Raw genomic sequence first — 23,329 nt, forward strand, 5'->3', positions numbered from 1 at the left:
TGAATGAGCGATAATGAGCATAAAAACTGTAGGCGTTAGTGCATGTGTGTGTGTTCACAGTTCATAGTTATGAACCACTGCAATTACATTTCAGTAGGCAACCTTTTTTTCTAGAGTCGAATCAAATCATTGTAGATAATGGAATGATTTACTTTCTTTTCATCCATTTGGGCAGAGACAGAAAGATTTGGCTGTCAAGGGTTTAACCCCACAAAACTACAATTCCCAGTGCAAGGGAACATTTTACCCAGCGGGTTTGTGAATGGAGAATCCTGCAAGATGGCGACTAATGCAACTGCTATAAACTTACCATCTTTTGATTGTCCAACATGGTGAGAAAATGCATTTACCGGTATATTTACGTTGTACAAAGACATCAAGTCCATGCAAAATCACAAAACAGCATTACTTTTTTATTTTGTAGCTAGAATCGTATGTATTCCTTTTAGCCACGTCTTATTAGCTAACATGCTAGCTAGCTGATTCATTTCACTGAATGGTGTGCTTAGCATTTGGTCCTTGTTGTTTCCAGGGCAGGCAAGCCCCCTCCAGGACTCCATTTGGACGTGATGAAAGGGGACAAAATGGTCGAGGTAAGAACTTAGGGCTTCTGTGGCGAAAATTTGAACTGCCTATCTGTATTATCTGTACTCTTAACAAGGCTAGATATTCTGTATGGTTCCTTAGAATATGGCTAATATCTTGCATAATACATCAGTCATTACGGAGCTGATGGGTTTACTTACTTACTTTCTGTACTAACCAACTGTACCAGCTCTATCAAAAGCTGTGATAGAGAACCATAGGATGTAGTCCCACGTGATGTAGTTTACCTATAAATGTCTATAGTATAGACGGTCTACTTCAATATACAATATAGTCTACTTCAGTCTGTATACTTCAATATAGGTAGCTAGGTGTCATGGTGTACTTAACTAAATAAACTAATTGATCATACATGCATGCACCAGATACGGACACGACTGTCCTCAGCCCAGTGCATCCTGGTGCCTGAGTTCCGTGACTGTTGGGTTTTAAGAAAGGTGCCACAGAAACATCAGCCCTGATATTTAAGCTCAGGAGTGCACTCTTGAGTTATGGCTCAGAAGCACAGGGCTTTAAACTGTTTCTTACAGCTGGCAAGGATTTCATTCAATGTTATCAGTGTTGTTAAGCCTGGGTGTCTGTTTAGGATCTTTTGCCAACTCCTTATGGAATTGTCATGCAAAAACAGCTTGGCGTGAGAATGAGTGACGTGGAGTTGGCAAGAAAGCAGAATTATATCTGGGACCACCAGGCTAGGATGTTGTGACATAAGAAAATACATGTATTGCCCAATCTGTTGTTATGATGATGAATCCTTGAAGAAACTGATCATTGACGAGAAGAAGTACTACTTATTCGGGAGGAACCCGGACATGTGTGATTTCACCATCGACCACCAGTCATGTTCACGCGTGCATGCTGCCCTGGTCTACCACAAGCACCTGAAGAGGGTGTTCCTTATCGATAACAACAGCAGTAAGTGAACTGTCGTGTTCATCAGTCTGTAAAATAGTTTCTTACCTCAGCTAGTAAAAAGTACTCAAAATGTAACAGTTGCATTGCCTTAGAGGAGTGCACTGTAGAATCAAGGCTGTGCAACTGTTACTCTTTACTTCACTTCCTTTTTCTAAATTACATCCGTACATGATATGTGGACTTGAAGTTTGTAAATTACGTTCTCAGCGCATGGTACCTTCCTGGGACACATCCGCCTGGAGCCCAATAAGCCTCAGCAGGTCCCCATAGACTCCACCATGTCGTTTGGGGCGTCCACGCGAGCCTACACCATCCGGGAGAAACCTCAGAGCCAGCAAGGAACCAACGCTGCCACGGGGGACAGCAAGGCCGGAGAGGACGAGGAGGGGTCTAAGGGTCTCTTAGGGTTACCAGAGGAGGAGACCGAGCTAGAGGTGTGTCTGTGTGTCTTCTGTAGTTGTCTACTTGGGCATTTGTCTGGACATGCTGGTAAGGAGGGTGTGTACTATTACCACAGTAGCTATAGATAAACTATGTAAAGCGGGACATCCTGAGTTATCTTTTGTTCTGTCAGTGTCTTTAGTGTTTTTTAGCTCTCGCTGTTTCCAATTCCGTGTGTATAGTGTTGACTTTGTTTCACTTGTCCTTTCCCAAACATTCATCCGTCCCCTGTCTGGGCTGTGACAGAACCTGACAGAGTTCAACACGGCGCACAACAAGCGCATTTCCACCCTGACCATCGAGGAGGGCAACCTAGATATCCAGAGACCTAAGAGGAAGAGGCGGAACTCAAGAGTCACCTTCAACGAGGACGATGAGGTCATCAACCCGGGTAAGCTCTCTTCAACTCCATTGGCCTAGCACCAGTACCCCAGTGCTGTTGAAGTATTGGTTCTTTATCTGTAGTTGAGGAAAAGTGTTTCTGTGCCTGTCTTCAAATTTCACAGTGTCTAAGATACTTTTTAAAATGTTATGATTTTTAAGAAAATACTGATCCTAGATTAACTCTTACTCTGAGAGTCTTTGTGAACATGGGCCCTGATTTACAGTACCAGTCAAAAGTTTGGACACCTACTCATTCAAGGGCATTCTCTCAACCAGCTTCACCTGGAATGCTTTTCAAACAGTCTTGAAGTAGTTCCCACATATGCTGAAAACTTGTTGGCTGCTTTTCCATCTCAATTGGGTTGAGGTTGGGTGATTGTGGAGGCCAGGTCATCTGATGCAGCACTCTATCACTCTCCTTCTTCGTCAAATATCCCTTACACAGCCTGGAGGTGTATTGGGTCATTGTCCCGTTGAATAACAAATGATATTCCCATAAGCGCAAACCAGATGAGAGGGTGTATCCCTGCCAAATTCGAAATAAATCACTGACAGTGTCACCAGGAAAGCACCCCCACACATGTGGAGATCATCCGTTCACCTACTCTGCATCTCACAAAGACAGCGGTTGGAACCAAACATCTAACTCTAAAGAACTTATCATCTGCAGAAGAGGTAACTCTGGGTCTTCCTTTCCTGTGGCGGTCCTCATGAGAGCCAGTTTCATCATAGCGCTTGATGGTTTTTGTGACTGCATCTGAAGACACTTTCAAAGTTCCTGACATTTTCTGAATTGACTGACCCTCATGTCTTAGTAATTGCCTGTTGTTTCTCTTTGCGTATTTGAGTTGTTCTTGCCATAATACGGACTTGGTCTTTTACCAAATAGCCATATCTTCTGTATACCACCCCTACCTTGCCATAACACAACTGATTGGCTCAAATGCATTAAGAATGAAAGAAATTCCACAAATTAACTTTTAACAAGTCACACCTGTTAATTGAAATGCATTCAAGGTGACTACCTCATGAAGCTGGCTGAGAGAATGCCAGGAGTGTGCAAAGCTGTCATCAATGCAAAGGGTGGCAACTTTGAAGAATCTCAAATATAAAATGTATTTTGATTTGTTTAACACTTTTTTTTTTACTACATAATTCCATTTGTTATCTCATAGTTTTGATTTATTCACTATTATTCTACAATATAGTAAAAAATAAAGAAAAACCCTGGAATGAGTAGGTGTGCCAACTTTTGACTGGTACTGTAAGTATTTACATAAACTGAGGCCATCAGACTGTTAAACAGCCATCACTAACATAGAGAGGCTGCTGCCAACATACAGACTCATCACTGGCCACTTAAATAAATGGATTTAATAAAGGTGTTACTTTAAATAATGCCACTTTAATAACGTTTACATATCCTACATTACTCATCTCATATATATATATATATATATATATATATATATATATATACTGTATTTTAAACCATCTTTTGCATCTTGCCTATGCTGCACGGCCATCGCGCATCCATGTATTTATATGTACAGTTGAAGTCGGAAGTTTACATACACCTTAGCCAAATACATTTAAACTCAGTTTTTCACAATTCCTGACTTTTAATCCTAGTAAAAATTCCGTTTTAGGTCAGTTAGGATCACCACTTTATTTTAAGAATGTGAAATGTCAGAATAATAATAATTTATTTCAGCTTTTATTTCTTTCATCACGTTCCCAGTGGGTCAGAAGTTTACATACACTCAATTAGTATTCTGTAGCATTGCCTTTTAAATTGCTTAACTTGGGTCAAACCTTTCGGGTAGCCTTCCACAAGATTCCCACAATAAGTTGGGTGAATTTTGGCCCATTCCTCCTGACAGAGCTGGTGTAACTGAGTCAGGTTTGCAGGCCTCCTTGCTCGCATATGCTTTTTCAGTTCTGCCCACAAATATTCTATATGATTGAGGTCAGGGCTTTGTGATGGCCGCTCCAATACCTTGACTTTGTTGTCCTTAAGCCATTTTGCCACAACTTTGGAAGTATGCTTGGGGTCATTGTCCATTTGGAAGACCCATTTGCGACCAAGCTTTAACTTCCTGACTGATGTCTTGAGATGTTGCTTCAATATATCCACATCATTTTCCCATCTATTTTGTGAAGTGCATCAGTCCCTCCTGCAGCAAAGCACCCCCACAACATGATGCTGCCACCCCCGTGCTGCACGGTTGGGATGGTGTTCTTCGGCTTGCAAGCATCCCCTTTTTTCCTCCAAACATAATGATGGTCATTATAGTCAAACAGTTCTATTTTTGTTTCATCAGACCAGAGGATATTTCTCCAAAGAGTATGATCTTTGTCCCCATGTGCAGTAGCAAACTTTAGTCTGGCTTTTTTATGGTGGTTTTGGAGCAGTGGCTTCTTCCTTGCTGAGCGGCCTTTCAGGTTATGTCGATTTAGGACTCGTTTTACGGTGGATATAGATACTTTTGTACCTGTTTCCTCCAGCATCTTCGCAAGGTCCTTTGCTGTTCTGGGATTGATTGGCACTTTTCGCACCAAAGTACGTTCATCTCTAGGAGACAGAACGCGTCTCCTTCCTGAGCGGTATGACGGCTGCGTGGTCCCATGATATTTATACTTGCGTACTATTGTTTGTACAGATGAACGTGGTACCTTCAGGCATTTGGAAATTGCTCCCAAGGATGAACCAGACTTGTGGAAGTCTACAATTTGTTTTCTGAGGTCTTGGATGATTTCATTTGATTTTCCCATGATGTCAAGCAAAGAGGCACTGAGTTTGAAGGTAGGCCTTGAAATACATTCACTGGTACACCTCCAATTGACTCAAATGATGTCAAATGATGTCAGTTAGCCTATCAGAAGCTTCTAAAGCCATGACGTTTTCTGGAGTTTTCCAAGCTGGTTAAAGGCACAGTCAACTTAGTGTATGTAAACTTCTGACCCACTGGAATTGTGATACAGTGAAATAATCTGTCTGTAAACAATTGTTGGAAAAATTACTTGTGTCATGCACAAAATAGATGTTCTAACCGACTTGCCAAGACTATAGTTTGTTAACAAGAAATTTGTGGTGGTTGAAAAACTAGTTTTAATGACTCCAACCTAAGTGTAAGTAAACTTCCGACTTCAACTGTATATATTCTTATTCCATCCCCTTACATTGTGTGTGTGTGTATAAGGTAGTTGTTGTGTACTTGTTAGATATTACTGCACTGTCGGAACTAGAAGCACAAGCGTTTCACTACACTTGCATTAACATCTGCTAACCATGTGTATGTGACCAATAAAAGTTGATTTGATTTGGTTGGGTGAAAATAATGAAGTGTGTGTGCCAGTCTAAACCTGTTGCTTCACTCGTAATGCATGCGGTAACTCGGTGCTTCTTGAAACATTACAGAGGACATTGACCCTTCAGTGGGGCGCTTCAGGAACATGGTGCAGACTGCTGTCGTCCCTATAAAGGTAAGCCTGGGTTATATCCATAGTAAGCCACTAAAGTGCATCTATTGCCTGAGGTGTCAAGATCCTTTTGTACAATCTCATTGCGATTTAAGGAAGCCTATGATTTAAGAAAATTGCAATGATATCCCAGAAATATACACTATACATAGCCTGCAGATGAGTTGCTACTCAGTCTTTTGTCATTTCCACTCTAGAAACAGAAAATGGAGAGGCACGGCTCACTTAGTATGGACGACGTTGTCACGAGGCGCATCCACAACTACACCTTCGGCGGCGGCCTTTACGGGGACCTGCCACCCACCAGCCACGAGGGCCACCCCACCGGGGCCCCGAGCGGCGCCACTATCCTGGGCGGTCTCCCTCTGCCCTTCCCAAACCCAGCCCCAGAGGTGAACCTGGCCCCGGACGCCCCCCAGCCACCTGTCACCCTCAACCCTGTCCCAGTCACAGGCCCCTATCCCTCCGAGGTCCTCAACGAGCCCCGCAAGAAAAAGTATGCCAAAGAGGCATGGCCAGGCAAGAAGCCCACTCCCTCCTTACTAATCTAACCCTCTCCCTACACTACGGCTCTTTCTCAATTTGTCTTTCCTCTATTCCTTGCGTCCTCTCTCATGCATTGGAGAAGATCCAAGGCTGTTTCCTCTTGGACCTTCTCCAATATATTTTGAGTCTGAGGCGAGGAGAGGACACGAGGAATCCAGGAAAGCCGAATTGGGAAAAAGCCTATGTGGTGGAGGCAGGGCTGACTCTCAGGGTATGGGCGGAGACATCGGGGACCATGACCCGTTGAAAGCGGATTGATTTTACTTATAAGACTGTTTTGGGGATTTTATAGTTTTGTCAATGTTTTCTACGTTACTTACTTCCTCGTTCTCCCAAAGACTTGAGTAGTACATTCCATGAAGACAGAAACACCACTCCTTCGGGAGCTGAATGTTTGATGCGTTTTACAAATTAAGTCATATAAAAAAAAAAGGCAGTTCTTGGCAGACCAAGTCAGTTGGTCAGGTAAGAGTAACTTGTGGCATAAATCGGTGTCCCATGGCCGTGATATATTATCTCTAAATGATAGTCGGGCATCGTGCAGGGAAACAAACACGAAGTGGATGTAACTTAACCCTTATGTTGGAAACAAACATTATGTTCTCATCCAGATTCACATGGATTTATTTTCCAAGCTACATCGCACAATATTACAGGAGCTTTTTAAAGGACCTGCTCCGTGTTATCATTTTTGCCATGGAAAAAAACATTGCGATACTGGTATCATCGCAGCCTAATCGTTATATGGTTGGTCACTGTGAGTTCCATATTACGATCTCCACTTCCTTCTATACGGTCTCAGTATTGGTTTGAAGTCGATCGTTGGACGTAGTATTTTTGCTCACTGTAAACATGCGTATACAGAGCATTCATTCGGAAAGTATTCAGACCCCTTGACTTTCCACATTTTGATACGTTAGTCTTATTCTAAAATGGGTGATTTTTTTTTTCTTTCTTATCAATCTAAACCTTAAAACCCATCATGACAAAGCAAAAACGGGTGTTTAGAGATTTTAGCAAAGATATAAAGGTGAAATCACATTTACATAAGTATTCAGACGCTTTGAAGCACATTTGGCAGTGATTACAGCCTCGACTTCTTGGGTATGATGCTACAAGCTTGGCAGAACTGTATTTGGAGAGTTTCTCCCACTCTTCTCGGCAGATCCTCTCAAGGTCTGTCAGGTTGGATGGGGAGTGTCGACGCACAGCTATTTTCAGGTCTCCAGAGACGTTAGATCGGGTTCAAGTCCGGGCTCTTGCTGGGCCACTCAAGGACATTCAGAGACTTGTCCCGAAGCCTCTCCTGCGTTGTCTTGGCTGTGTGCTTAGGGTCATATTCCTGTTGGAAGTTGAACCTTCGCCCTAGTTAGATGTCCTGAGTGCTTTGGAGCAGGTTTTCATCAAGGATCTCTCTGTACTTTGCTCCATTCATCTTTCCCTCAATCCTGACTAGTCTACCAGTCCCTGCTGCTGAATAACATCCCCACAGCATGATGCTGCCACAACCATTCTTCACCGTAGGGATGTTGCCAGGTTTCCTCCAGATGTGACGCTTGGCATTCAGGCCAAAGAATTCAACCTTGGCTTCATCAGACCAGAGAATCTTGTTTCTCGTGGTCTGAGAGTCATGTGCCTTTTACTGAGGAGTGGCTTCCGTCTGCTGAGATGGTTTTCCTTCTGGGAGATTCTCCCATCTCTAAAGAGGAACTCCCATTGGGATCCTGGCCAGCTCTAGGAAAAGTCTTGGCGGTTCCTAACTTCACTGTGTTCTTGGGGACCTTCAGTCCTGCAGACATTTTTTGGTGTTCCTCGACACAATCCTGTCTCGGTACTCTACGGACAATTTCTTCGACCTCATGGCTTGGTTTTTACTCTGAAATGCAGTGTCAACTGTGGGGCCTTTTATATAGACAGGTGTGTGTGTGCCTTTCCAAATCATGTCCAATCAATTGAATTTACCACAGGTGGACTCCAATTTAGTTGTAAAAACATCTCAAGGATTATAAATGGAAACAGGATGCACCTGAGCTCAATTTAGAGTCTCATAGCAAAGGTTCTGAATACTCATGTAAATAAGGTATTTATTTATTTAATAAATTGGCAAAAATTTCAAACTGTTTTCACCTTGTCATTATGGGCTATTGTGTGTTGATTAAGGAATGTTTTAAATTTAATCCATTCTAGAATATTGCTTCTAGAATATTGCTAACATAATACTGGAAAAAGTCAAGGAGTCTGAAGACTTTCCAAATGCACTGTACATTTCTTTTTTTAATATCTATTTGAGAACTGTTTTATACATGATGGATTATTATAGGAATTGACATAAGCAGTTCAGAGTTTCTGAAAAATGTCCTTTTCTAAAGACGGAATAGGACCTTAGGTTTATTTTTACACTTCTATCAAGATGAGTGCCGTGAGGAGAGAATGTTATGTTTAATCAGTTTACATTCACAATCAATCTCGGTAATAAAGAAACATTAATAGACTGCACAGAGTATTTTTACATGCTGTCAGCCCATTATCAAAAAGATATCGGTATGACCTGTGAGTTGCAACTCTGCCTGAATTTTAGTGAGTCCTGTAGTCCTCTAGATGGCGATATGTACAATGTAAATTTGCCACCGATTTAAAATGGATTGGTCACATGAGATTAAAGGTGGTAAGGTTCTCAGTTGATGCAATTTGCTGTTGATAATTTTTTTGCAGGCCTTTTGAAATGATTCATTTTTAAATATGGTACACATGGTCTTGCATCACATCCATAAAAGGGCTCTCAAAATTGAGCTTCTTGATGTTCAAAGAACTGCGTTTGTTTTCACACCAGCCAAATAAATTCTTAGGTTGCCCCCTTTATTGGTTAATTAAACATTTGTTATATTTGAGCAATCTTGCACAAGCCATGCTATTTGTATCAACTTTGCACAGATGGACAGACATGTGTGCCCAGACCTTTTGTTCCTCTTTCGGAAGATGATGGCTTTTTTATTCACATAATACACTGTAAATAAAAAAAGAATTTTGTCACAAACATGTCTTTATGTGCGGTTTACAGAGTAGTGTCATTTTTACGTGGTAGTAGGCCTATATCTTCAAACACCATGATTAAATTGCGTTTTGGTCAGTTATTTTTTGCATTCCAAGGATAGTAGCTATCTCAGTATCTACCAGCACATTGCATGAAGTGTTTGGCCTGATACAGAATATTTCATAGACAAACATTGACCAGGCAGACTCATTTGTGAGGACTTTGAATACAGCCATCAGTGTTGGTCAGAGCATGCCAGTCTGTCAGTTATGTGGTGAAGGCCAGCCCAAACAGCACTTAATATTTCGTAATCCATCAGCTGGGAGATGCCCATCTAGTGTGACCCTTTACTCAGTGGCATGGATGCTAACTGTTGGGTGGTGGTTCAGACTTGACATACTCATGTGACACCATAGCAGGGTTGGGGTCAATTCCATTTCAAATCCAGTCAATTCAGAAAGTAAACCAAATTCCTCATTGAAGAGAATTGGAATTTCCATGTATATCCTGAATTGACTGGAATTGACACCAACCCATAGCATCTTGGGTGTATTTAGGGATTGGAAAGCACTTTATTATTGCAGATAGAAATAGACTGAATACAGCTGACACGATTCCCTATCAGACAAACGTGTTGTGTAGAACAGAAATTGTCTATCTGAACGTTCGGCAACGTTACAGGCCCCTGATGTGGCACCATGCATTGCTCATGTTCAGGATGGCTGCTTTCTCTCGTCATTATGAATACCAGTCCAACAAGTCAAGTTTAGAATCATTTAACAACAATATACACTGCTCAAAAAAATAAAGGGAACACTTAAACAACACAATGTAACTCCATGTGAATCACACTTCTGTGAAATCAAACTGTCCACTTAAGAAGCAACACTGATTGACAATAAATTTCACATGCTGCTGTGCAAATGGAATAGACAAAAGGTGGAAATTATAGGCAATTAGCAAGACACCCCCAAAAAAGGAGTGATTCTGCAGGTGGTGATCACAGACCACTTCTCAGCTTCCTGGCTGATGTTTTGGTCACTTTTGAATGCTGGCGGTGCTCTCACTCTAGTGATAGCATGAGACGGAGTCTACAACCCACACAAGTGGCTCAGGTAGTGCAGTTCATCCAGGATGGCACATCAATGCGAGCTGTGGCAAAAAGGTTTGCTGTGTCTGTCAGCGTAGTGTCCAGAGCATGGAGGCGCTACCAGGATACAGGCCAGTACATCAGGAGACGTGGAGGAGGCCGTAGGAGGGCAACAACCCAGCAGCAGGACCGCTACCTCCGCCTTTGTGCAAGGAGGAGCACTGCCAGAGCCCTGCAAAATGACCTCCAGCAGGCCACAAATGTGCATGTGTCTGCTCAAACGGTCAGAAACAGACTCCATGAGGGTGGTATGAGGGCCCGACGTCCACAGGTGGGGGTTGTGCTTACAGCCCAACACCGTGCAAGACGTTTGGCATTTGCCAGAGAACCCCAAGAGTGGCAAATTCGTCACTGGCGCCCTGTGCTCTTCACAGATGAAAGCAGGTTCACACTGAGCACATGTGACAGACGTGACAGAGTCTGGAGACGCCGTGGAGAACGTTCTGCTGCCTGCAACATCCTCCAGCATGACCGGTTTGGCGATGGGTCAGTCATGGTGTGGGGTGGCATTTCTTTGTGGGGCCGCACAGCCCTCCATGTGCTCGCCAGAGGTAGCCTGACTGCCAATAGGTACCGAGATGAGATCCTCAGACCCCTTGTGAGACCATATGCTGACACATGCACATTTGTGGCCTGCTGGAGGTCATTTTGCAGGGCTCTGGCAGTGCACCTCCTTGCACAAAGGCGGAGGTAGCGGTCCTGCTGCTGGGTTGTTGCCCTCCTACGGCCTCCTCCACGTCTCCTGATGTACTGGCCTGTCTCCTGGTAGCGCCTCCATGCTCTGGACACTACGCTGACAGACACAGCAAACCTTTTTGCCACAGCTCGCATTGATGTGCCATCCTGGATGAACTGCACTACCTGAGCCATTTGTGTGGGTTGTAGACTCCGTCTCATGCTACCACTAAAGTGAGAGCACCGCCAGCATTCAAAAGTGACCAAAACATCAGCCAGGAAGCATAGGAACTGAGAAGTGGTCTGTGGTCACCACCTGCAGAATCACTCCTTTTTTGCGGGTGTCTTGCTAATTGCCTATAATTTCCACCTTTTGTCTATTCCATTTGCACAACAGCATGTGAAATTTCTTGTCAATCAGTGTTGCTTCCTAAGTGGACAGTTTGATTTCACAGAAGTGTGATTGACTTGGAGTTACATTGTGTTGTTTAAGTGTTCCCTTTATTTTTTTGAGCAGTGTAGTTAAGGTCAGTGACCTGTCCAACACATAGAAAACTCACTAGTATTAAAGCACTGGTTTTGTGGATGGGTGTGGACATTGAATCATTTTGCATTTCCACTGCTTTCTCAGTGGGTTTCTGACCATCTATTTTTCCGTTTTGTTCCCCAAATCACCACAAGGAAGGAACACATTCACATCACCACATGGTAGGATTGTAAAGGAGAGAGTTTACTCAATTAAACAAATGACACATTGGTTTTCTTACCCTGTAAGCAGTCTATGGACAAGGTATGACAGCAATTCATGCTTTGGTTGATTTCCCCTTGCACCGTTTTAGCATTTGTGGCACAAATCCCATTCAAGTCATGGGACTGATATTAGAATTTTTCGTGCATCATGTCCATGTCATCCAACAGTATCTCAAATTGATTGTGAAGCTCAAGCTCACTTATAGATTATTTTAACATGATGCGTGAAAAAAACTAATACCGGTCCCATGACTTGAATGGGATAGCGTGTGGAAACCAGAGCATGGATTGCTGTCGCACCTTGTCCACAGACTGCCGACAGGGTAAGGAAACCAATATTACCTTTGTAATCTGGGTGAACTATCCCATAGTACTTACAATGATTGTTTTATGTATTTAAATAAAGGTAAAATAAATAAAATACAAATAATTTGAAGTGCTATGTAGATTCAAGTGGCAGCGAGGGAATAAGTGTTAAATTACGTGAGGTAGCGTGCTGGAAACACCATGCAAAACACAAACTTTCCTGGTAAACCGTATAGGCTTGGATATGTTATGGATAACAACGAAGAGAAATCATGTCATAAGTACCTCTTATTGTTCTTAAAGGGACAGAGGTACACTCTCAACGGAACTGTCTTGAAAATACATTTTTTTTTTTTTTACATTGATTTGAGAGAACGCAAATGAATGGATTACACCAGCAATTTCCTGAGTGGTTTGCACCACACTTTTATTTGAAATAGTGAGAATAACATGAACTCAATCCTATGTCTATTCCTTTTCAAACTGTCACATCACTGACAAGGGACATTGACTTACCATAGGCTATATGTCAAAAGGAAAAACAAACAACATTTAGGCAGTTAGTTACTGGCAAAATATTAGTAACATAAATTAGTGTTAAATTCATCCTTGTATATAAGACATTATATAAAATTCCCTTTACATGGATATTTCAATAAAAATTCTGAATATAGCTTTGAGAAGTTAATATTTGAAAAATATTCCTTAAATCAAAGTTTTATTTCCCATTTCCTGGTGAATTAGCATGTTAAAAACAAATTCATATGAACATTCCACAAACAGTAGCCTATGCCTGATAATAAAAGTGCAACTACAACATTCCTTATGGTTCAAGATCGACAGGTTTGATTTTCACATGGATCCCATTGAGTGAGCGGAGCACCAGTCTTGGAATCATTTTTGGTTTCTTCATTGGGTCCTCGGTCAGCTGATATCGCTTGAGTGTCTGTGCCACCACCACCTTCATCTCATTCATGGCAAAGTTCTGCCCAATGCAGTTTCTACAGAGGGAGAAAAAGACATTGAAAGAATTGTGTTGTAGAACTACTGTACATTCACCCTGTGTAATAAAGAAGTTATGCGGTAAGATTATCAAAGGTTTATAGCTCTTTTATATAATAAAACATCATATAATAAAATATCATCAGACAGACACTACAGCTCTTTGTAGTGAGTTCAACCTGTGCCTACTCTACAGACTGATAATAACTACTGTTGTGTCAGAGGGGGATGGGATCTAGCCTGATCCCACATCCATTTGTGCTATTTTGCCAAATCCTACTTTCATTGTCATGCCAAACAAGACAGTACAAAACAGATCTGGGACCATGCTAGGTCCCATCCCCCTTAGACACAACAATGGGTGTTATTATAGTTAGGTTGGATCTAGATCACAGGCATCAAGGGACCGAAGGGCTCCAAAATCCATTCAGGTAAATGAGTAGGTCTATGGTTCCATCCTAGTCCCAGACTACTAATGTGAGAACCAAACCCTACTGCCAATGCTGCTCTCTTAAATAGTGGCTGAGTCACATGGCACTGGTGTGGTAACGAACCTCGGGCCGGCAGAGAAGGGGACAAAGGCATGGGGTGATCTTTTTGCAGAGTTCTTGGGCAGAAATCGGAGTGGGTCGAATGCCTACGAGAATACAAAATAGAAGAGAGACAAATAGTAAATAGAAACAGTGGAAAATACTATATATATATATAGACAGCTGGTCCCAAATATGTTTGTGTTGTCTTGTTCATTGTCACTGCAAACATGACCATATGAGTTGGCAAGACAGCACAAACCAGGCTGGTGAGACAAACTGCCACCAGGCTTGTGTAAACAGGTTTCAGTTCCCTATTGTGTAAACCCTGAATCTTATAGCGATAGATTAGTCAAAATCAGACCCATGGTCTTACTGCTAGGTCATAAGGATTTCATTACAAACTAACTCAGCAACAGCCCCTTCCTCTGTCAATACTCCTCTGTCAATAGACCAGAAACACATGATTTGATGACGCATGTTCAGCTGTTCAAGCTAGCATCTCTTCTACTACTAATCACAAATGATATTAACCCTGTGCAATGTTCATGAGGAAATTGTGTTCATCAAGATGGTGTGCTTACGTTAGGGTTCTCCCAAACGGTTGCGTTCCTATGAATGCCAAAAATGCTGGTTCCAACAAGACAACCTAGAGGGCGAAAAGAGAGATGAATTATACTTCCACAGTGTTGCACAGTGTTAGCGCTTGACATCTGTTTCGTTTCCTATGGACACAGCGATAATATTGTCCATGCTGCAAAAGGATCCATCTGCTGAGGCAGAAAGAGAGACTATCTGGACAGATTCTTGTCGGTCATTGGCAGTAATAAACACGATGAGAAGAACATGGTGAGAATGCTCCAACAGCACCAATTCATTTGATATAAAAAAAATACTAGGGGCCAGTTTACAGGACACAGATTAAGCCTAGTCCTGGACTAAAAGCACTTTAAATGGAGGACCTCCAATTAATATTTTACTTAGTCCAGGACTAGGCTTAATGTGTGTCCAAGAAACTGTCACTAGAAAATATATCAGTTTATGAAAAAGATGAATAAACACACTGATTGTAGAGACACAGTTTGTCTCTACATACAAACTAGTTGGTGACAATCGCAATGCAATAAGGAGAACTAGCCCTGGAGACAAACAAACACAAGTTAATATTTAATTTGTTATAGTCGATGACCGAGGGGCAAAGGTTAGGGAGGACTCCATTGCAACCCCTTATGGCCTCATGTTAAGCTACAGAGCCATTGTGCCTTTAAAATTATAATTTTAAAAAGTCCCCTGCATGGCCTGGAGTGGTCGGTGTAGTGGTTAGTTCCACTGCCTACAGCAAATATACCTACCAGTGTCGGCGTGGATTTGATTCCGACCCACTGCCTGTGTGACCCACTCTCCTACCACTGTCTCGCCTCAGTCCAGTAAAATGTACAAAATAGTCCCCTTCAGTACATCACAACGCATTTTTTCTCTCAAATGTACACATTTACCTTTAGGCACAGTCCTCCCATCGAAGAACGTCATAGGTTTGGTTATCTTCCTGGACATCCCAGGTACAGGAGGGTAGAGGCGGAGGGATTCCTTTATACACATGGTTGTGTACGGTATTTTACTGAGATCTTCCCTGAAGAATGCAGAACGTTATCTTTATATCAATTCTCTTTTAGTAAACAGGTTGCCATGTATTGTGGGGCTCCAATCTAAGAGCAAACACAGGCTGATCTCCCTTTACTCTATCTATATCTAAAATAAAGGAACGGCTTTGGTAACTAGTTCCAAACATGGAGCCTATTGGCGATTGTGTAGCCCTTAGCTGCAATCAATGACCAAAAGCGCCCTCTTTGGCCTCATGGGTGGAATGTTATTAATATTTTGCATCATTTCATAATGAATAAATATTTAAAATATTTAGGAAGAAAATCCGGTGTTTCTATGTCAAACCATTTTGTTATATTTCAGTCTTCTGTGATGTATATAAAGTGTAATATTGGGATGCAAGCTCAAAATGTAATACATTTCAAGTCTATATCTGAAATGGTACAGGTGACATGGTACAGCCCATAACCATGTGTGTGAGGTCAAGACTTTTGTTTCAAAGTAGATTTGTTTAAGACTACCAAGAATCACTCTGAGTGACCCTGATTTAGCCCACTGCAGTAAAAGGTTAAATGATCCCCAAAGTAACAAAAGAGTCATTTATATATGCTGTAGCTGCGGACTGTAAAATAACCAAATAAAACCTTGAAACTGATATACACCCCACAGCATGATCTCTGAAAAATACATCTGGACAGTACAGCCTTCCACTTCATGTCACTCTCCTCCAGCCAAATAAATGCATATCTAACATGCAACATGATCAGGACAGTAAATCAGGGTCCGTAAAGCATCTCAGAGTAGGAGTGCTGATCTAGGATCAGTTTTGTCTTTTAAATCATCATGATCAGCATTCCTACTCTGAGGCGCTTTATGAATACGGGCCCTGGACAGTGGAACCTACCATTCCATGGTGTCCCTCCCCTCCAGGGCGCTGATGACCTCGTCCCTGCAGATCTGCTGGTGCTCCGGGTTGCAGGCCAGGCTGTACAGGGTCCAGGAGATCCCACTGGCTGTGGTGTCGTGCCCCTCAAACATGAAGGTGTCCACCTCCGCTCGGATAGCCTCATCTGACAGGCCCTGCTGGTCCTCGTCCTGGATTGAAAACCATCAGGAACAATCAGATCCTTGCATGTCCTTCCTTGTTTGGCTTCATATTATGGAAAAGGTATAACTCGCAGACCTATAATGTTGCTAGCCTGGTCTCAGATCTGTTTGTTCTCTTGCCAACTCCATTGCTCATTGTCAAGCCACGCCATGTGTTTGGCATGATAATGACTGACAAGGAGTTGGATAGCAAAAACAAATTGGCACTCGGGCTATCGTGTTACCAGTTGCATGGAGAGAGAATATAATGACTAGAAAAGAAACTCTGGCACACTGGCGATCTTGAGGCTACGATGAGTTTCTATTCGAATTGACTTCATTCAATGACATACTATGCCATCGCCGACGTAGCCGTTTTAACTAATGACCTGGTTAGATGATCGCATAGATGGCATAATGGTGGATAATAGTGTAGTAGCGTAATAGAAGTGTGACGTACTCGCGCGCAGAGCAGGATATCCAGAAAGTCCAGGTTTCTCTTAGCCTGTATCCTGCCCAGTTCCTTTTCGTCCTTTAAGGCCTCTTTTCGCTTTCGTATGATTTCCTCTACAAGCAGAGGGCATCAATAAAATGTTTGATAAAAATGTATTTATAAAGCCCTATTTACATCATAGATGTCACAAAGTTCTATACAGAAACCTAGCCTAAAACCCCAAACAGCATGCAATGCAGATGTAGAAGCACGGAGGCTAGGGAAAAACTCCCTAGGAACACATCATGGGAGAGCATCAGACATAGCAGCAGCAGCATAGCTCATTCTATTGACACGGTTATAACATGGTTAAGCCCATAGCTGTACATGAATACAAGATGTATAATCAATAGGAAATACATACATGCATACTCCACAAGGCGAATGTATGCATGCTACTTTTTCAGCGTACATTTGCTTTGTCAAATTCATACATATAAATGTTTTCAGGGCTGAGACCTGCTGGTGCAGAGGATTAAGATCATCATTCCAACCTTCATTCACAGAACGCACCTGTATGATTGTGTGCAACATTGCACGCTTTCCTGTATTTGTACCCATGTGGGCTAAGTTGGAAGATCCACTCGCTGTGGTAGGGAAAGGTCCGGAAGCGGACATTCACCAGATCACTGAGCTCGTACACAGCCTTGATGTACGAGTTGGTTCCACTGAAATGAGAGTAAAACAACAGAAAAGTATAAGTTACTTCCTCTCAATCATTGCTTATAGGCAGGGCCCTGAGTTTTTCCTGATCATGTGATCTGGCCCAAAAATCTCTGGGCCCGTACTCACAAAGAGTCTCTGAGTAGGAGTGCTGATCTAGGATCAGGTCCCCTGTGTCTACATAATCATATGAATTATGATCTAAAAGGAAAATCTGATCCTATACCAGCTTTCAATTTTTATAACATTAACACTGACAAGACAAGATTTTCAAGATGGGCAGATGTACATGGCAGATAATGCAGTGGTGAAAAACATTTAACTGACTGACCTCTCTCCCCCTCGCACTGTCTGGCAGTTAGTGTTGGAGCTGAAGGCACACTTCATAATGCTGTCCAGTGTCATGAGGCTCACATGCTCAAATAACTCAAATGACTCGTCGGATTTTGATTGAGTCTCCCATTTGTCCTGGAACAGAAAGAGGACAGACATAGTCAACTTGCACAAGATGGATAGTTACATACTCATAGTACATCACTCCCTTATTAAATGACCCCTTTAGCTTGTTCATGCAGAATTGCCCTCCATATTCAGTTGTCAAACTATACAGCATTCTAATACAGTTGGGAGAATATGTAATGTTAACTCTTATGCAATTAGCTTTTTTGGATCCAAAAATTCCCCCCAAATAGGCTATGGTTGTCAACCTGTACAGTAATACAGTAATTAGGGTAGAGATAACAAAACGCACCAGCATAGTTTTGGCAGAATCAGCCATCATTTTGACATAGGGCTTTAAAACATCGTAATGGAAGGTCAACCTGTACAGTAATTAGGGTAGAGATAACAAAACGCACCAGCATAGTTTTGGCAGAATCAGCCATCATTTTGACATAGGGCTTTAAAACATCGTAATGGAAGCCAGGGGTCAGGAGTCTTCTGTGGCGGAACCATTTCTGACCTTCAGACACCAGTAAACCATCCCCTAGAGAGAGAGAGAGAGAGAGAGAGAGAGAGAGAGAGAGACAGAGAGACAGAGAGCACATCCTGAGAAACACATATGTTGTACGTTCATGCAAAATAATAGAAGTAAAGAATATACACTACCGTTCAAAAGTTTGGGGTCAATTTCTTGCATGGAATAGCCTTCACTTCTCATAACAAGAATAGACTGACGAGTTTCAGAAGAAAGTTATTTGTTTCTCATCATTTTGAGCCTGTAATCAAACCCACAAATGCTGATGCTCCAGATACTCAACTAGTCCAAAGGCCAGTTTTATTGCTTCTTTAAGCAGGACAACAGTTTTCAGCTGTGCTAACATAATTGCAAAAGGGTTTTCTAATGATCAATTAGCCTTTTAAAATTATAAACCTGGATTAGCTAACACAACGTGCCATTGGAACACAGGAGTGATGGTTGCTGATAATGGGTCTCTGTACGCCTATGTAGATATTCCATAAAAGAAATCTGCAGTTTCCAGCTACAATAGTCATTTACAACATTAACAATGTCTACACTGTATTTCTGATCAATTTGATGTTATTTTAAGGGCAAAAATGTGCTTTTCATTAAAAAACAAGGAAATGTCTAAGTTACCCCAAACTTTTGAACGGTAGTGTACATTATAACCATAACTGTATAATTGCCTAAGTGGAATGTGTCATAACGTTATTGAAAACCAGAACTGCACCCAAAAGGATGAATATTAGAAAATGCCGATTCTTAAAATATCTGCAGTTAAATATATAGAATCTAATGTTGTTGGTTTAATATTTGTAACATATGTGATTATGGCAAAGACAATGCAACCTTACCTATCCATGGAATAAGAAATCTATATGAAAGGTCATCTTTGGGCTCTATTAAGAAAGAGAGTGAAACCGGTATTCTATCACATGTACTGAGATTCCATAGATAGACATACATAGATGCAACTAGTTTAAATAATGATGTGAGTATTGTCGTTCAAAAGAGACCAACCTGTTGATGCCAGGATGGTTTTGACATAATCTGGGTGGTGAATATTGAGGATGGAAACAAATGGACCAAACCACATTTGAAATGCAAGGGGGTACGATTCTCCCCATTTGACAACCTTATACATATCGTTCCCATCTTGTTTAAACTGCAAGACAACAGAGAAAACATGCACTTATATTTTAAAGCAGCAAACGCACGAGCGTGACACCGAAACTTGCCTCTGAAGCTGATGCTACAATGTTGAAGTCACTCAATGTGCACGTTCAAGAAATTCTTATTTTAACCTACCTCTCGTACATGCCCGAAAAGCCAGTGTTTTGGTGGTCCTGGGAATGTCTCGAGCGCCCGAATCAATTCATTCCTTTTGACAATAAGTTTAGAGATTTTAAGAATGATATAGACCAAGCTAAATATTGCAACCAAGTGATGAATGCGATAGGAATCTAGCGTCACTTTTTTCAACGTTTCAAATAACTCCATTGCAATGGACGTCTAACTGCCGAAGGCTACCATTGACAACTTTTACAACAAAAGATCACGGTCTGGTTAATGACATAACTGCGAGAAGCAGAAGAGAGTAGGGTGGGTGGTTTGAGGTTTGTCCCCGAGACAAATGTTGAGGGGCAGAGTCCAGCCTGCCAGAGCAGACAAGGCACTGCATACCAATTATTTGCCTTGATCTATCTAATTCTTGTTTATTCTTAAATCCTTGATATCTTCAAATATTCAGCTCTGCAAATATCAGAATCATGTTTTCCCACCTGACAGTCATCATGACTGATTAGAGCTCTATATTATCAGGCGAACACACAACCTTGGGGAACCCCAAGAGGAGGATACTGCTGGACAAAATACAAACAAATGTTGGACATTGGCCATCAACCTCTACTATAATATATAGTAGATTATATACTGTAGTCAGATAGCATATGTTGACTTCCTGTTAACCCTTTCATTGGTTATCCCTCTCTGAATAACAACATAAAGGCCACGATCTAGGTCGAAACATACTGTATCTAACAGCAATTGCAACGCAAGGGAACCAACCTTTCCGATGAAGGCTTATAAGCCTAGTGACTAATGACATGCTCTCAATTAACACATCAGATTTCACATTTGGTGTTAACGCCTTGCAAGAAGCTGCGTGCAAACCCGCTGATGGAAAATGGAGCTCCAGACCACATTAGTCAAGGACCCCATTTTGTGTCACTGACACCTACACCACAGCCTATGCCATTGGTTCAGAGGAAACATCTGTGTGGGAGGTGTTGATAAATGTTTATGTAAAGTATAATTTCTGTTTCCTACTGAGTCAACTGTTCGATTTGTGATTTGTAACTTCTGCTTAATTTCCTATAGCTTTGAATTACAATTGTTAAGTGGCAGTTTAGGGGTAGGCCTGTAGCCTGCACATTTTAGAGCAGAATACTTGTGGCTGTTTTAAATACAATGCTTAAGTAGGGACTAATCTCTGCCTCAACAGTGTTTATTGTAGTCATGATCGCTACCTCTGCCATAATTATTGTATATATGTTTTGGGCCTCATTTCCAACATCAGGTAAGTGTCTGAAATTTACAAAAACAGTAATATCACTCAATACTTAGCTGAGTGAAACTACCTGGGGGTTAGAATTCTCACATATGTATTGGCCTTTATTGAAAATTCAAAAGGCTATACAGTGTTTAATCTTATTGTACACTGTTATACAGCCAAACAATTAGTATACAGATGTACCACAGAAACATAAAAATATATGTTTTTGAATACTCATTGAAATGTCAATATTCAAATGTCTCTCTGGATGTTGAAAACCTGCTAATCAGTTTAATCAAATAGGACATGCGTTGAGTGATTTGTTTAGGCTATTGACAAAGCTGAATTAACATTATGTTGTTATTGTTTTCTATAGGCATAAGAGAAATTGATAACTATTTCAATCATCAATCCATCATTTATTCATCCATTCCTTACATATAAACCTTTTATAAACACTTTATGAAAAGTACTTTCATGTAATGCTATTGTACTTATTGTTTTTATCAATCTGTTGTAGAATCTTCAAGTCCTCTTCGCATACCGCTTGGGAGAATATTGTTGATACCCTGCATAAGTAATGAAAATCATCCAGAATCTTTTAGCTGGTTTTACAGTACAAACAATGTTGGTCAGCGCCGCACCCAGATTTTTCACGAGGATAAAAGTGGCCTACATCTCCTTTCCAAAGATTTATGGCATAGAAAGAGTGTTTTAAGGAATCGTTCACTTGTAATCAGCCCTTTTACAGAGGAGGATCAAGGAATATACTCATGTGAAGTGTATAAAAATGACAAGATCACATATGGATTGTCCACTTCAGTTGTTCTTGAAAAAGGTTAGTCAGCCTATTATAATTGGAGATCATTTGCAAGCGGATTGATCGTCTACACTAAATTAGTTTACAGCTCACCCTAACCATCTATCTCTTTATTTAGAATCTCACATGCCAGTAATAACCACTGTGTCAAGCAGTGGTTTTATGCATGAAGTAACTAAGAATGTGATTACCAGCACATATTACGCACTTGACTCCACTCTGAACAACACCACCAACAAAAGCATAGGTGAGACCCAAAAGGAGTAGTTCTTAAACCCCAATCTCACTGACTTCCCACATGTTCTCTAACATCAACAGGATGGTCAGATACTTTACTGACAGCATTTTCTGTAGTAACACTACGTAACACTGTTGCCTCTTTTACAGACAATGGGCCTACTCCTCAAGATAACCGAGAACCTCAATGGCTGGCATCAACAGTAGCTGGAGTCTCTGCAGCTGTGTGCCTTTTCCTTGTTGCACTGACACTGTTTAAATTATGCCATTTCAAATGGAGAATACTCGCAGGTAGGATAAATATTCTGTATTGTTATCTTTGAAGATGGGGAGATCACAAGATTAATACAATTGTTTGGAGATGGTAATGCAGTTTGAGGCCCTATCTGTTTTAATGGAAATGTTTGTCTGTTTGTTCAAATGTTGAAGCTTCTGCCAATCAACTTCTCTGTGGTGGCCAGGGGACCAGCTTTGTAAGTTCTCGTATCTAGCTGACATTACTACTATTATTCTTGATAAAACGATGATGATGATGTTTAGTTGCACATCAGTATAGTATTATGCACATACATCTATGCATCTCCTTTCAACAGGAGGAAGAAACTACACTTGTTTATTCATCCTTGGTTATCAGGAGACTCCAACAGAGAGATGACATCAGAAATGACAACGAGTGTGTGTACAGTCATATCAGGGTCTAGGAACTAAGAATGACACTACTTTGATGAGAGGCGTGATAAATAGTTTAAATCAAGTTTTTCCATTGTGCTCAGGCACACAAAATGCCAAAAGGCACACTGTTGTTGGGAATGATTTGTATGCTTTGAATTGGTTTGTTTTATATTCTATGTCAAAAAGTAATATAATCACATTATGGCATGACCTTTTGTTTGTATTAAATTGGTATTGCACTGTGTCAAGCACTTATGTACTTTTAACCTTTAAACCACTATAAAAAAAAATAAAAGGAAGAAAGCCTGCTTTATATCTTAAAAATCATAAAGCCTGCGTATTTAGATGTCTATACATTTTATTTGTGACATACTTGTAAACAAGCTGCTGAAATGTGACATTTTGAAATCATCGATCCGCTG

The 23,329-nt window shown here is 41.2% G+C and overlaps 2 protein-coding genes, 1 long non-coding RNA gene and 1 other non-coding gene across 5 annotated transcripts; 3 read left to right on the forward strand and 1 right to left on the reverse strand.

Moving 5' to 3' along the window:
* The first annotated feature begins 227 nt into the window (after positions 1-227).
* Positions 228-9,409, forward strand: LOC129857736 (nuclear inhibitor of protein phosphatase 1-like). Of its 2 annotated transcripts, XM_055926255.1 has the most exons (7): positions 228-332; positions 533-593; positions 1,368-1,521; positions 1,729-1,955; positions 2,209-2,353; positions 5,768-5,832; positions 6,027-9,409. In XM_055926255.1, the coding sequence occupies exons 1-7, from the start codon at positions 280-282 to the stop codon at positions 6,378-6,380; spliced, it is 1,059 nt and encodes a 352-aa protein (XP_055782230.1). In that variant the 5' UTR covers positions 228-279; the 3' UTR covers positions 6,381-9,409. The 2 variants fall into 2 exon arrangements, with proteins under 2 accessions (XP_055782230.1, XP_055782231.1); XM_055926256.1 differs by lacking the exon at positions 1,368-1,521 and having other exon boundaries at positions 247-332.
* On the forward strand, positions 963-1,116 carry LOC129858737 (small Cajal body-specific RNA 1). The gene has a single exon (XR_008760090.1). It is a non-coding gene; the product is annotated as a small Cajal body-specific RNA 1 (non-coding RNA).
* Positions 9,410-12,688: 3,279 nt separating the features above from the next.
* On the reverse strand, positions 12,689-20,254 carry LOC129857739 (cytochrome P450 4B1-like). The gene is made up of 12 exons (XM_055926258.1): positions 19,933-20,254; positions 19,645-19,789; positions 19,479-19,523; positions 18,521-18,648; positions 17,995-18,131; positions 17,514-17,668; positions 16,968-17,074; positions 16,326-16,516; positions 15,316-15,449; positions 14,404-14,468; positions 13,844-13,926; positions 12,689-13,288 (listed from the first exon to the last, which is right to left on the reverse strand). Exons 1-12 carry the CDS (start codon positions 20,122-20,124, stop codon positions 13,111-13,113), a joined length of 1,560 nt encoding a protein of 519 aa, XP_055782233.1. The 5' UTR covers positions 20,125-20,254; the 3' UTR covers positions 12,689-13,110.
* A 365-nt stretch (positions 20,255-20,619) lies between these two features.
* Positions 20,620-23,325, forward strand: LOC129857740 (uncharacterized). The gene is made up of 6 exons (XR_008759941.1): positions 20,620-21,202; positions 21,699-22,016; positions 22,117-22,245; positions 22,386-22,526; positions 22,665-22,708; positions 22,829-23,325. It is a non-coding gene; the product is annotated as an uncharacterized LOC129857740 (long non-coding RNA).
* The last annotated feature ends 4 nt before the right edge of the window (positions 23,326-23,329 follow it).

The sequence above is a fragment of the Salvelinus fontinalis genome, chromosome 6 (assembly GCF_029448725.1).
Source record: "Salvelinus fontinalis isolate EN_2023a chromosome 6, ASM2944872v1, whole genome shotgun sequence".
In the NCBI taxonomy this organism is placed as follows: domain Eukaryota; kingdom Metazoa; phylum Chordata; class Actinopteri; order Salmoniformes; family Salmonidae; genus Salvelinus; species Salvelinus fontinalis.